Source organism: Nylanderia fulva, unplaced genomic scaffold (assembly GCF_048542155.1).
Source record: "Nylanderia fulva isolate GAGA-0341 unplaced genomic scaffold, ASM4854215v1 Scaffold16, whole genome shotgun sequence".
In the NCBI taxonomy this organism is placed as follows: domain Eukaryota; kingdom Metazoa; phylum Arthropoda; class Insecta; order Hymenoptera; family Formicidae; genus Nylanderia; species Nylanderia fulva.
In genome coordinates, this window is record NW_028189835.1 from 2,475,347 (window position 1) to 2,491,331 (window position 15,985).

A 15,985-nucleotide genomic window follows, 5' to 3' on the forward strand; every position below is an offset into this window, starting at 1 on the left:
GACCAATCAGGACACTTTATTCCTTTTATCCTGATTGGTTGAGCAAAGAGAATCTACTTTGATAGGTAAATTTTAGAACAAACGGAACAAATCTTTGTAAGTACAAAAGGCGGGAAAAATGACGCGAGATGGTGAAACGTGTATTTTCTTAACCTTTTCTAAATGTGATCAAATATAATTTTTGTTCGATAGATACTGTCTACCGACACCATGACTGAGAATAAATGTGTACAAATGATTCAAACAAACTTTTCCTTGTATGGTCTAGTATTGTCTAGGCAAGTATTCTGCATTATATATTATATATTTTGTAAAAGACAAAATAATTACATAAAGCATGGAAAAACTTGAAAACAAATTATTCAAGTATAAATATTTGTTCATTATTCATAATCTTGTTTCTATTAAAATATCTATATATTATTTATAAACATATATAAATATATAATTATATTGTTATTTATGATATATAATATATAATTGTTTTTTATTATAATCAAATGTATTTTTAAATTATTTATCTTTATACATAATTGAATGTATTTATAACTGTTTGTGATTTTTCAGGGATCTCAGAGTATCTCTTGCAAAACAGCTGTTGAAGATACCAGAAGATGAACGTGAATCTTGGTTGAATCACATTATAGAGCTGGTCCTAGCACAAAATTTGAATGATCCGCATGTTAGTGCTGAACATATAAAACTTGCCATAGAAGAATGTCTAGAGCCTAATAAATTGAAAAATACAGAAACAGTATTTAATGTCATAAGTGGATACGATATACCAAAAATAAGATATGACATTTCCAAGAAAAAGTTTATAATTGATAATGAAAACTTGTATCCTGAAACAGAATATAAGTCACTAATTTTTAAACATCGTTTTGAAATGGTGTGGTACAAAACTTTGAGACATAAACAATATCTATCTTCTAAGTTTGAGAAACAGCAGACAAATAAGACGAATATAATACCTATAGAATATCTGTTGAGTGAACTGAAAACAGGAAATGTATGTGTAATGGGTCTGATAACACAATTAACGGAAGATCAGTATTATTTGGAAGATACAACTGGAACCATCAAAATCGACTTCAGCTCTACAATATCCTTTACAATACATAATTATTTATAATAAATATTTTAATATCCAACTTTGCTTTAAAAATAATTTTCTAAAAAGAAGTTATTAGTGAAAGTAAAGTATGCAAATGTTTTATATAAATATTGGTAGGTAAACATTTTCTATATATAATGCTATTAAAATTTGATTGAAAAATAACTTGAGAAAAATTAATTTCTAAATTCATATGTACATATAAAATATTTTCTTATTTTTGCAGTATTGATATATTTTATCTTTCAGTAACATTAAATAGAACAAAACGATCAGAAAAAGCAATTATTTTCCTTAAATTCTGCTTTACGATTTTCAGGATACTTTCATTATGGAAGGCTGCATAGTAATAGTGAATGGTGTTTATAAGGATGATGTATTACACATAAAGAACATCAACTTTCCACCGATAGAATCGTCGGAGAGTTTGCGATCAGATTTTGGTGATACCAATACATTTGGCGGGTCGCATAATCTGTCTCTGAAAATGTCAGAAAAGTTACAGGTTCACGAAGAGAACAATCCAGACGGCATGATAGTATTCATAGCAGAGCTCTGGCTGGACATGCCAAACGTGTTACAAAAATTTAAAATAGTGATGGAAGGTTACATGGATTATCCTCCTATAGCTTTTGTGCTATGCGGTCATTTCTTGAGCTTTCCTACAAATATAAGTAGCGCGCAGGCTTTGATAACGGGTTTCAAAAATCTGGCCGATATAATAACACAGTATCCGAACGTAAAAGAACACTCCAAGTTTGTCTTTGTACCTGGTCCGCATGATCTAGGCTCGCCTAAGATTTTGCCGAAGCCTCCCTTACCCAAATGCATCATCGAGGAAGTCACGAAGATTGTGCCAAACGCTATTTTCACCACAAATCCTTGTAGAATACAATACTGTACAAAAGAGATTGTGGTACTGAGGGAGGATATGTTGACAAAGATGTGCAGGAACGCTCTTCGTTTCCCGAAAGAGGAAAATTTCTTCAAACATGTGAGTCATCATGTTTCTTACAAACTATTGTCAAAGATATATGTTTAATATCGATAAAAAAAAATTTTGTTTCTAGTTCGCCAAAGCTATCATCAGCCAATCGCATTTGACTCCTGTGCCTCTCCAAGTTGTTCCTGTCTATTGGAAATATGATCATGCCCTGCAAGTGTTTCCAACGCCAGATCTCATTGTGATCGCTGACAATTTTGGAACATACACTACCGACTATTCGGATTGTTATGTGATTAATCCGGGAATGTTTTCCAAAAACAATTTCTCGTTTCAAGCGTATGTGCCTGCCACCAATCAGATCCAAGATTGCCAGCTTCCAAATGACACTGACGTTCTTTGAAGAGATAAGTACTGTATGTGAAAAATCTTGTTAAAAAATCAAATTATCTGCTGATTCATAGCGCTATTATGCTGGATCAGTTGATATATGTACATATATATGCTAGTCTTTTTTAATTTTACATATTTATTTTACTTTTGATTTTGATAACAAAATCTTGTTTGTTTTTACAATACTTTGAAAACGTGCCGGGAATAAATCACTTAATCATAACTTTTGTGGTAAATACTATATAAACACAAATTAAATTAAATCCAAAAATTAAAAATAATTCAATCACACAAGAAAGACTTTTAAGGATGAGGAAAGATGAAAATAAAAGAGAATAATTTCTTCTTACAATTAATCCTTTCTGTGTCCAATAATATTACAGCTGGAAATATTGAGAAATAATTTTGTAGTAATTGAAAAAAAACAATATTTATATAATATGAACATAATACCTCTTTCTAATTCTCTCCATATGTTTCTGTTATATTTCCTATATTAGGATGACTAATAGGATTTTACGTCAGACTTTCCAAATAGGACACAAATGGCACATATGTGCTTATTCTTTCCTATTAAGTCATATGTATAAATAGCTACATATAGTATTAAACACAGCATTTCTCTACCACTTTGCAATGTACATAACATTATACAGGTACAGACTGGGCCCCAATTTATCTCAATTCGTCGCACTGGAAGCATAAGTCAATTACTGGCCATAGTAAACCAAACATGATCATTATGTAAGCGTAAAAAGTCATCAATGTTAATAGTAACATTATAACTGATAATACTAACATTACATCATCTTTGTGTGTGAGCAGTAATAATTTCTTTAGCAACCAGCATATTAAAATTGCTAAGAAATATATTATATATGATGCAACATTAAGGAGAATAATAAATGTTATACATAAATTTACTTTAAATACGATCAAGGTGGTACAATATCTGCATTAGTGGATCTCTGGAAGAATTTTTTTGTACATTATATTCTACATATTTGTCGCTTAAAATATTCCAAATGCAACATGCTTTAAGGATTGTTAATATATTTTACATAACAGAAATTAATGACCGGCACAAGTATATAAGTTTTCTTCTCAAAATATAGGAAGCAGATTTCAGGCGTTTTGAATATTGGTTGCAAAATGCAAATATAGAATCTCCGAAATCGAAATAAACGATTATACATATTCAAGTGTAAATTGCAACAACTACACACATTAATTCATCACATATATTACAGTTTTTTACATCTGTAAAAAAAAGTACGCTCTTACACTTCTATTGCACTTCCTCGTAAACACTCATTGTCCGATATATTTTTTTCGTATGCTATTCAATTCCTCCTGCAAAAATTATAATATATTAATAATATATAATATTTTATATAAGTGTAATTTTAGTCCAATCGTTAATAAGTTCGCACTCTATGTCTCACGAACTTTTTCTTCATATATATAGTTCTCTTAAAAAATAAATTTATAAAAAGCTAAGTTATTATCTATATTTATAAATAGAATTACAATTTTATAGTTGCAAATAATATGTCTATGTATAATAATGGTACCTAAAAATGTATTTATAAAATAAAACATAATTTCTCGAAGTTTTTTCTACTTACTGTTTTTTTCTTTTATGTATTTTTTAGATTAATTTAAAATTAAATTTTCTTATATAAAACTTTAATACTATATTTTTTCACACTTTTGTGTTTTACTTAATAAATAAAAAAAAATGTATCTCAATTCGTTATTGAAACTCAACAGCATTTTTTTAACTTCGAGTGATATCGATGTGTTCACATATAGCTCAGATACAATTCATAAGATATGAAAATGCGAAGAATTACTACACTGTTATTTAAAATCATAATTTTAGCTAATACACGTGAACAATATTCATAATAAAAATAAAGCAAGATCGAATTTCTATTTAATCTTACAAGATATATCTTGGAGTAATTTTTCATTGTATTCTGTCAAGATATATCTTGGAATAATTTTTCATTGTAATCATCATTGATATTTTATGCAAAAATGACTAGTTTGTGTATCGGAGAAAGAGTAAAGAAATAAATGCGATCGTTTACACACTTTCTCTTTGATATCTCCGGCAAGCTTGATTCCTTTCTTCGGCGTCAAAGTACCATAGTGTGATAGCGTATCTCGTTTTGTACGCTGGTTGCACTTCGTGAGGATTCCGCCTGTCAGACCAGAAAAATAATATCCTGTCGAAGAGAGGTTCAATATCTGCTACTCGATCGCGCCATCCTTCGGGGAATATCCTCAAAAGTCCGCCATTCTCCTGTGTAAAATAAATGTCATTATTTATAGATTCAGCTATTATACACAATTATTATACAAAGTCTTATACTATTTTGTCTTTTTGCTTCAAGAACGATGCTACATTTGCAAGATCTTATTAAGGCTTCTAATTTGTCGTGGAAGGAAGGAGCCAATTTTGAATCCATTTAAATGATGAGATGGCTTAATTGTTTGACAATTAAATGGACCAGAGTAAACAAATCTCGATAGATCCTTAATATACAATCAGTTGCTTGAAATATTACGATATTATGTATAAAAACGTTCTTCGTGTATGAGTAAACGAACTTTCCTCGCACGAAATGACGTGGTAAATATAATTACAGACTTATTAATATACATATAATTGTACCTTGATTTTCCAATCCCGGTTAAGATAATAAATAGCCGTGATGCAACGCCCATCTCGATTAGGATTATCCACATGTTTCACGTAATGCGAACCGTGGCCGGGATAACAAGCCACCATCGCCTGGAACATAAAAAAAGATTTTATTCAAATCGTAATCACAAATTATATTATGATTATCTATAACTATATATTAAAGCGAGTTCTAAATATATTCGATTATTGAAATATCAAATTTTACATGATATAAAGAAAAAAATGACATTAATATAAATATTTTTTCACACATTCCATCATTCTATTACGTGAATTAATATTTATGTTTCAAGTTAAAGAAAATTGTTTTTTAAAATTTTTTTAAGTTAAAAAAAATATATGAATACTAGATAAGTCAAAATGTATTTTGAGTGACCGTATAAATCAAGATTGTTAAAAAAGAAAAAAATGAGAACGAAGACGGAATCAATAATGAACGATTGACGCGCATTGACATGTGTCACATTTAAATATGAAAGGAAAGATGAGTAAGAGTTGTTCCGTGTCAGATAAATTCGTGGAAAAATAATGTCAGTGTTTTTAACATATTTGTTTATAGAAGTAAAGATATAATTACAAATCAAATTATTAGTAGTACGTAACACGCATTTTAAAAAAACTTAATAAAATGAAAGATGAAAGAAAAATTGTACTTTACGTCTAATCACATAAATAAAATAAATATATTATTTGCTACAATTTAAATGCAACAGAGATAAAATGTTAATGCAATGATCACATCAACGAACATACATATTTCGCATTTCTTTTTATCTTCCCCGATTATCGAATGATATACCACTGTGCTTACGACGGAGCAATTAATTGATTGCATCAAACACGTATTTTACGTGCGAATCATATTTTTCCCGATAACGAAATATGTTTATTGCAAAAAAATCTGATGATATTAGAATTCTGATTAGTGTAATATATAATTCTTATGTGTCAATTTTTAATTTTTTTTCAACAATCTAAAGAAAATAGAAGAGTATTTGTTTCTCTAAGCATATGTTTCCTTTTTAACTGTAGACTCTTTTTAATAAAATTAGGTCGAGTCGAAAGAATTGGCCATTCAAAGAAAGGTGTAAGGGTAAGAGGTCATCCTGAATACATTTATAATATGCAATATGTACATTTTATTGTACGCATTCATCCGAGTCATACGTCAAGAAATATGAAAAATTGCATATATAAATAAAGATTAGATAGACGTTCAGACTCGATTTTCGAAGGCATATCCTCTTTATCGAGATGTCCTTGAGACTAAATTTCATCATACTCTTGACAATCCATAATTAAATATTTGAACGTACTTCTTCACTGTTCTCTTAAAAATCACGTACGTTAATATCGATAATAACGTCGATAATATTTTAATTTATTTAATAAAAAATATATTAATCGCGACCGTTGGTTTCTTTTATTCATTAGCTGTTATCAAATGAGGTTTCACTCGTCTTTCATAAAATCATCGTTTACAAACGGATCGACGCATCTTGAATATGTGTATTTTGTAAATATTAGCACATACGCGTGTAAATTACAGCACAACTGTAAAAACAAGTACGCAAAATAAAATATTTAGCAAATTGAACGTGTTAATACACATATGTGTGTATGTCCTTGTCTCATTATGTGTACGCGTGTGAGAGTCGGATATCTTTTAACTAAAAACAAACATACTGATAAATCATACGAAAGGACAATAATGTATTCGCATCGAATAATTATTAAACAAGTACCGGAGTTTAATAAATTGCAATACAATCGCGAACACAATACGAGAAATATCCTGTATCTGTTGATTAAATAAAAATCGATATATTTACAAGATTCTCAATGGCAATATTACATTTAATTGTTAAAGAAACGTAAAAAGGATATAATGTTATGTAAAAGAAAAACGTATTAAAGGAAGATTAAATTTTGTATTGCATAATTATATGAAATTCTACTTTCAAAGATACGAATCTTCATAATTTTTTGCTAAAAAACTTTCCAATATATTATTGTGTCTTTATGACTATCCTTTATAACAATTCTTAAATAAGAAAATATTTTTTCAAAAAAAATATTGTAGAGATATTAAAAAATAGAAAAGAAAAATTTTACGCAGAGAGGCTCATAAAAAATCATCTCCCATTGTATAATTTTTCTTATTAGAATATTAATATATTCTAATCATATAATGCAAAATATTAATATATAAATAATATTTATATATTCATATGCAAATATATAAATATTATATATTCATTTAATTTTATAAATTTATATATAAATATTAATATATAAAAAATTAGAATATAATTAATATATTTAATAAAGAAAAAAAAATGGAATTTTAGCTATTTATGTGCATATACTTTTTACCACACATATGGTAAATAATCCCTGAGGAATCCATAGCATTTAATTGTCCGTGTAATGTTAACAAGTTACGACTCTTCGAGACGAAGAAAAGGGAGGTTTCTAATGTCGGAAATGTTTGTTGCCAAAATTTCCGATACCGGGCCGAGCGAATCGTAATGCGAAACGAACGATACGATTCGCGCGAATCGAGTGATTCGTGAGAGTGTAGAGAAAGAAGGTGGGAGTACGCGAGGCGTACGTGACTGACTGCACTTCCCACTCTCTGCCTCCTTTCGGCACAATGCTCCTCTCGCTCGCAGAAGATGATTACATTTTTGGAATCCTGACCTTGGTCTATCGCATTCACCTCGTCGCGACATTCCCGCAAAAATCGCATATATATCCCAGAGACGCCTATCTTGTCAATATTTTCCTCATCCTACGGGGACCGCAATCGACTACAAATTGCGTGAAGAGAAGGATATTACTGGTTTTGTTTCGTTAATTAAACCTCGGATCACATGGATATTAAATACGCAGCTGTCTTACTTCGGGCTCAGCTGTTATGCCAGACAAATGATTAGAATTTCTTTCAAGATTATCGTGGTATTAATATATGTAATTAGATATATAAAACACAAATGTGACTTACTTTTGTTCTCCCGTTGATCGTATAGTTTCCTATCTTTCCGTTATTGTGCATCTTATTGGCCCTCATGATGATTGCATCGACCCGCGAGATCAGCATGCCAATATTCTGACACTGATGCTCCTTCCCGTCCAACCATATGATCTGATCGCCGCGTATCGTCTTTAAGTCGTTCGCACTACCCTTATTCGAAACCAACTGTCCGTCCTTAAATAATCCGGAACTGTACATATATAAAACCTCGTTTAGCACCGCTAGACCCTTCTCTTTGCCTAGAAACTTGTCCACCACGCACACTCCGTACTTGTCCATGTCGCTTATCACGTACTGGCAAATTTTGTCTATGAACTCCTCGAAATCATTCCTATGTAGAAAAGGGGGCAAGAGCTCCTCCTCCTGACCCAGTCGCACCTCAGGAAAGTTCTTCATCCCGTTGTGATGCTGGACCGGCAAGCCTAGATCCGCGTTGCTCAAGCTGTCGAAGATCCTCGAGCTCTCTACGTCAGGATTCAGAAGCTCAGCTCGTGCACCCAGTATAATGTCCTCCGAGCTACCCTCATACGTTATAGGCAGCGTCCAACTATGGACTTTATTGTTACGTCCGTTTCTCGTTCTCCCACCGTTTGATTTCTTCTTCAGATTCTGATTCTCCTTCCGCTCCTGACGACTGGCTCCGTTCTCCCCTTGCGTAATGGAATCTATAATCAGACGAGGGTGTACATAACAAACTTCCTGTCAATTTCATCAAAGTCGCGCGATAATTGGAACATTGCTCAAAAGATATATCTATATATCATCTGGATCTAGACCTCTACAAGTGGTGTCCGACAACAAAACATTGTATCGCTAATAATACAGCTCGCTATTTATATCTCAAATCTATCGTCCACGAGACTCATTGTTTATTACTGCGCAATAGCGTAGGAAAGCCGATAACGTGCTTCGAAAAAAAAAAAAAAAAAAAAAGAGAAAAGAAAAGAAAAATACCTGCGAGATGCTTCGCGTTTCTATACGACTCCGCATTCGAGATCTTGCTTAGGTTAGACGCCAGAGCGTTGTCAACGCGAGATTTGCCAACAGAAGGCTGCTGCTTGGACGGGACGACTTCACGACTCCTGCTGGTCGTTCCGGGACAGGATTCGTCCAGGGCGGGATGAGTCGCGCAGAAGTCCCGGTGACGCTTCCAGTCGCGCCTCTGATGATCCTTGGTGCAGTAGAAGACGGCCTTGCAGCGCGAGCACTGGAGCAGCTCCTCGGTCCGGTCGCAGACCGCGCAGATCATCCGCGACGCGCCCACGCATCTGTCATCGAGCGTGGTCTGCGCGTGACTGACCATCCGCCCGGACATCTCGGCACGCTGATGCGGAGCGTCCTTACTCCTCCGCGGCGCGCGACATTTCCTCGCCCGCGGAAGGTCGCTCTACCTCCTCCGGAACGTCCTCCTCACGGGATCCCGCTTCTCCCTTTGATCCGGTTAGCGCTGCCGCCGTTCAGTGTCGCGGCGAGCTGGACTGGCACCTCCAGGGTCGTCAGGAACATCGTACCTCCGAGTACGTATGGACATGCATACGCCCGGAACACGTTCTCCGCGAGCTCGGCCTTTCCTGCCTTTGCTCTTCTCTGTTTTTCTTCCTTTTTGTCCGAAATTAAAAATTGTACGACCTATCGAGGAGATAAACACAAGACGCGGAATAAAAATTCGGGATTCGTTCCACCGGGATTCTCGGTCACGACGCACGTATGTAAGCTAGACGCGACGCCGTTCGAGCTGTTCAACAGGTCTAGTGACTTTGGGTCTAGTGATTTTCCCCGCGACCAATCGCGTGGGTTCTAATCTCGCCGAATCCTACGCGCACGAATCTCGAATATCTAGATCGGAAACTCGATGGTGTTTTTTTTATCGCATAAAGTTTGGATTTTTCGGAATATTTGAATAGAAATTTAAAAATTTATTTTTAAAAATGTTTAAAGTAAATCTTAAAATCGACGATTAATAAAAGATATATTTTAACAACAAATTTAATTATTTATTTAAAAACCTGCTCTAAAGGATTAAATGTATCTGTTAAAAGAAATATATAGATAAATATATATAATAAGTAATAAATAAATAAATCGATTTATTTAAAAAAATATTTTAACTAAACTTTAAAATCGCATATTATTTTGACAACAAATTTATTTATTAATTTAGGAACTTGCTGTGAAGGATTAAATTTATCTGTCAAAAGAAATATATAATAAATATATATAATAAATATATATAAGTAATAAATAAATCAATCGACTTATTTTAAAAAATATTTTAATTAAACCGTAAAATCGCATATTATTTTGACAACAAATTTAATTATTAATTTAGAAACTTGCTGTGAAAGATTGAATTTATCTGTTAACACATATATATATATATATATATATATAATTCGTAAAATAGAAATAAACCGCGATTTGCAGAAATACTTCGCAAAAAGCACGATTTCATAATTTGGAAAAGGTATAAAACCACGAGGAGACACGAAGAACGCGGAAAAGTAGCCGATCCGATGTGATTGGACAGTCGCGTGCCTTTCACTGCGATTGGCTCGTCTTACGTAAAGTACGGTCGCGTCACGTCGCGTTCGTTATGTGAGTATGTGTTTGTGTACGTATACGTTGACTGATCAGGTGTTCGCGCCTTACACAACATCCCGTGCGCACACACGTACACGGAGAATTGACAGTATTTTCGCAAGCGCACTCCTGTCAACTTGTCAGTTTCATGTGAAATCGTGACAGAATCGCCTCGACGTCTCTTCTTTCAACAGGTAAATTTGATCCTTCGGATACGAAGGATAAAAAGGGATAATAAGCCAAAAAAAGAGATCCATAAACGTCACGTATCCCGGCAGCCGATATCGCGTGATATGTTATCAAATTTATTCCCACAAAAAAAAAAAGCTTGCCTTTGTCTCGGCCGGGTGAAGAATCTGTCAGATGTTATATATATATATATATTAAATTTTTATTACATTTTATTTAAGATTCTACAACGCATGTTTATTCCAAAGACGACAATATGTGCGTTGACATTCGACCAGAATTGCACAATTCTTCCTCTCTCTTTCTCTCTCTCTCCCCTCCTTTCTCTCGCACATTTGGCAAAATCACGGTTGACGTTTACGTTATATATACATGTGTGAAATGCAAAGTGGTAGAGTACATGTGCGTTTATGTATGTGTATCTATTTTTGTGCCATTGAGATAAATAGGAAGTTATTTTTCTGATTATTTATCGTAATTTCTAAGGGAAATGTAATATTAATTAAAATGATGTAATCTCTCAACAAGTGTTACACTTAATGAGGCAATAATTTAATAATGGATGTAATTTAACACAATGTTACTTGTTGATCGAGTTTGTAGTTTAAGGGCTAATATTATTTACATGTCGTATTGTTGCAGATCACAAAGATGACATTGATTGTTTGAGTATATATATTGCCCAAGGGTACAAAATTTTCAGTACTACAGTAATGTACACACAAATACTGGTAATCTATAGAAGAAGATTTGGATTTAAATATTGGAAGATGTCTGTAATGAATAATTCTATGCAAGAAGGATAAGTAAACCGATGTGAAAAATCGAATCGACTGCTGCAAGAAATAAGACACAGAGAAGTGAGGTGTGTTTATGCATTTGCGTTTGTACCATTACTGCATACTATGTCGGGCACTGGACCAGTTATATCGCAGACCATTGCTCGTCTACCAGAGAAGGAGCATGAATCTGTTTCCATTGTAGACTACTCCAGTGTCAGAGGAAAGGTACATCAAAATTCTTAATTGATATTTCTTTTAATATAAATTGTACTTTACAATAATGTATATATGTATATATATTATATTCTATTTTAGAATGTTTTGGTCAGTCCATCTGAGGATCAATATGAACTACTACTAAGAAGATTGAGAGAAAGGATTCAGGATGGAGGCAGTGAGACCATCTTTGAAATTGGTATTGCTGAAGGTATCAATTTTTCAAAATTTCTTAAAAATAAAAAAAATATGTGCAATTATTGCTTGATGCATTATTATATTAATTGGAAATCTGTGAATCCATCAATTCTTAAACAATTGTATGTAATGCACTTAGATGGAACCGAGGGTGGATTAAAGGAGGATGAATATGAAGCTTCGGTTGCTACTTTACAATCCCTTGCCGCGACATTGGAAGCAGATTGTGTGCTTTTACGTCAGATTAAGGCAGATCATGGACTTACGGGACAATATTTAGTGAGAAGACGTCTGGATCGGCAAGATTTCTTAGAGATTAGGTTCATTTAATGACATTCTCTATTGTCAGCAATTTTGTAATTTTTAGTGTAAAACTAATTATTCAACAATTATTTACAGAGTTGCTGTTGTTGGTAATGTGGATGCTGGTAAATCGACGTTATTGGGAGTACTAACTCACGGCGAACTTGACAATGGACGAGGCCTGGCGCGTCAAAAGTTATTCCGCCACAAACACGAAGCTGAAACAGGTCGAACCAGTTCAGTTGGAAATGACATACTCGGATTCGATAGCGTTGGTGAGCTCTCGATTGGCTCTTCATTGCATATTCTATATTATTTTTTACCTCTTATTACCGTATCCTTATATATTTGTAGGCAATGTAGTTAATAAACCTGAGCATGGATCGCTGGATTGGGTGAAAATCTGTGAGAAATCCTCTAAAGTAATTACGTTTATCGATCTCGCCGGTCATGAGAGATATTTGAAGACAACTGTTTTCGGAATGACGGGACACGCTCCTGATTTTGGTAAAAATTACACATTACATGTTATTACAAATTAAATATATCGTAATTTTAATGTAAATATTATTTCAGGCATGCTAATGATCGGAGCGAATGCCGGCATTGTTGGAATGACTAAGGAACACTTGGGACTTGCTTTGGCGCTATCTGTACCGGTATTCGTCGTCGTAACAAAAATCGACATGTGCCCACCGAATGTCCTGCAGGAAAATTTGAAGCTACTTATAAGGATTCTGAAATCCCCTGGCTGTAGAAAAGTCCCGGTTACAGTTAAGACACCCGACGATGTAGTGATTAGCGCCACGAATTTTGTCTCAGAACGGTAAATACGTTAATACATATAAAAGTAGACTTCAGATAATGGCATATTTGTTATTTTTTACATATTTTACGAGAGCATTAATAATGTGAACAAATTGTTTTTAATTAACATTAATTAATTGAAAATATAATTTGTTCGCATTATTAATGCTTTCGTAGAATATATAAATTTGCAATTTGCATATAATCCAAAGTCTATATACAAACTCTATAATGAGACTGCAACGATATTATAATACTTGCAGATTATGCCCAATTTTTCAAGTATCTAACGTGTCTGGTGAAAATTTAAGTCTTCTCAAGATGTTTCTCAACTTGCTGACTGCAAGGATTACTAGTCACGATGATGAACCTGCCGAGTTTCAAATCGACGACACATACTCTGTACCAGTACGTATTATACACATAAATTACAAATTCTTTTTATAATACCTGAATCATGAATCTTTCAAATAAAAAATTTTAGGGAGTTGGTACGGTGGTATCTGGTACAACTTTGAAAGGTATTATAAGATTAAACGATACCTTGCTATTAGGACCCGATCCGCTGGGTCGGTTCACACCTATAGCTGTGAAAAGTATTCATCGAAAGAGGATGCCGGTGCGCGAGGTCAGGGGTGGTCAAACGGCTAGTTTCGCCCTGAAAAAGATCAAACGATCGCACATTCGCAAGGGGATGGTGATGGTCGCCCCCGCCCTTAATCCACAGGCCTGTTGGGAATTCGAAGGTGAAATTTTAGTTCTACATCATCCTACGACAATCAGTTCACGCTATCAGGCAATGGGTAATTATCTTTAACTGATTATCATCATGCAACTGATGATTATCATTGTTGTTCATATTAATGTATGTTGGGAAAAAATGATTGTAGTGCATTGCGGCAGCATAAGGCAAACTGCTTCTATATTGTCCATGTCCCAGGATTGTTTGAGAACGGGCGACAAAGCACTAGTGCATTTTAGATTTATCAAACATCCTGAGTACATAAAACCTGGACAGAGAATGGTGTTTAGAGAAGGTCGTACTAAAGCAGTAGGAAATGTAGTGAAACTTATACCGCACTCGAATAATACCACTACGCAAACTTCGAGAATTAATAAGCCGAATAAAACATCGCAAAATACTCGGCAAAATACAAATATACAGGTATAATTTACACAATATGGTATACAATTAAAATAATTGTTTTTAACATATTTTAATTTAACATCTTTATATAAATAACTAATTTTAAAGTAAGAAGTAGAAATAAAAGTAAATAAATATAATTTTGTTGTATTAGGCGCTAGAAATAACTGAAGCTGACTCGATTGAAGAGCAAACGGCCAAACAAGAAAATATGCCGCAAAAGTCTGGTTCGAATCAGAATAAAAAAAATAGAGGTCGAAGAGGAGGCGCAAGATCTCATAATGCCATCAACAGTATTCAGCCTTTAACAGAGCAAAACCCTCCTGCAAAAGTGTAAGAGCTGTCGATGTACAAAAAGAATATATATTATTAGTGCGCTTTTAAAACTTTCTACTATGTACAAGTTTCTGAAAAGATGATCCCTAACGACACAAAATTACTGTAATTGTTTAAAAATGTTTTCTTTAGAAAGAAAAAAAGTTCTAGAAATTTGTTACACATAATATATTCATTACAGTACAAATTTTATGTGTAACTATTGTATTAGGTTGTTCGGAAAATAATGCAGGTTTCTATATTATATAATAGAACTTGCATTATTTTCTGAACAACCTAATTTAAAAAAATATTCTTTTAATAACAATAACATATAAGTCGGTATTTATAAATCGTATTATTTTTGTAAGAGGCACATGTGCAGATAAAATCAATATTAGGAAATACATTGTGTCTTTCATTTCTGATATAAATATATGCAATATATGTATATGGATTCATACATTTGTATGAGAGCGCGGATACGACCCCTTTTTCAACGCCTTCAACGCCTTTAATGATAAAATTTGACTTATTGATGTGTTTCATTATATGACAGTATATACTTATCTACATTGTATAAAAATTCATGTATATATGTCATTTGTATTGTTCATCCTTAAAATACATCTCGCAAAAATTTAAGCAGAAATACATATACTTCAAATGCTAAAAAGAAAAATGTCTCATTGTATCAGACATATTTATTCCTTAATAAATTATTTACATAATGCTTCAGAATGTAGAAGAAAGATACACTTCTTCCATGCATTCGAACATAATTTTTACAAAATGATTGAGCACTTATTTGTCATCAACTTTACACATTGCTAAAGTATTGTGATTCAAAATTCAATAAAAATTAAAAAAAAACAAATATTTTATTTTATTAGAGAATCTCCCATATTTCGTTCTCTACAATAACGAATATTATAAATTCTTGCTATATATAAAGTCTAGTATAGGAATCACATATATAAAGTTTTATAGGAGTACGAATAAATTGTACAATTTACACAGACTATTTAGGTGGATTTTTCTTTGCTTCTTCCAATTGTTGCTTTAATTGTTGTGCAATATCTCGCAACTGTTTAACAAAGTCTCGCGGACTAGAAATAGTTCGGCGGGTTCCGTGAATCATACCTGTTCTAATTAATATATACACTACAAATTGTGCACTTTGCCTAATTGGTTTGGATTCTGCTAATCTATTAATCAACTGTTCATTATTTAAGAAGTACT

General features: G+C 33.1%; 3 protein-coding genes across 3 annotated transcripts; 2 read left to right on the forward strand and 1 right to left on the reverse strand.

Annotated features, from left to right (window-relative positions):
• Positions 1-117: 117 nt before the first annotated feature.
• On the forward strand, positions 118-3,801 carry DNApol-epsilon58 (DNA polymerase epsilon subunit 2). Its single transcript, XM_029314778.2, has 4 exons — positions 118-278; positions 568-1,105; positions 1,428-2,111; positions 2,188-3,801. The coding sequence occupies exons 1-4, from the start codon at positions 211-213 to the stop codon at positions 2,461-2,463; spliced, it is 1,566 nt and encodes a 521-aa protein (XP_029170611.1). The 5' UTR covers positions 118-210; the 3' UTR covers positions 2,464-3,801.
• Positions 3,358-9,928, reverse strand: Hph (HIF prolyl hydroxylase). The gene is made up of 5 exons (XM_029314779.2): positions 9,161-9,928; positions 8,177-8,871; positions 5,137-5,256; positions 4,554-4,764; positions 3,358-3,806 (listed from the first exon to the last, which is right to left on the reverse strand). The coding sequence occupies exons 1-5, from the start codon at positions 9,519-9,521 to the stop codon at positions 3,793-3,795; spliced, it is 1,401 nt and encodes a 466-aa protein (XP_029170612.1). The 5' UTR covers positions 9,522-9,928; the 3' UTR covers positions 3,358-3,792.
• An 885-nt stretch (positions 9,929-10,813) lies between these two features.
• GTPBP1 (GTP-binding protein 1) lies at positions 10,814-15,980 on the forward strand. Its single transcript, XM_029314774.2, has 11 exons — positions 10,814-10,980; positions 11,618-11,982; positions 12,073-12,184; positions 12,311-12,491; positions 12,571-12,749; positions 12,829-12,981; positions 13,051-13,300; positions 13,545-13,689; positions 13,766-14,084; positions 14,172-14,446; positions 14,583-15,980. Exons 2-11 carry the CDS (start codon positions 11,881-11,883, stop codon positions 14,763-14,765), a joined length of 1,899 nt encoding a protein of 632 aa, XP_029170607.1. The 5' UTR covers positions 10,814-10,980; positions 11,618-11,880; the 3' UTR covers positions 14,766-15,980.
• Positions 15,981-15,985: the final 5 nt, after the last annotated feature.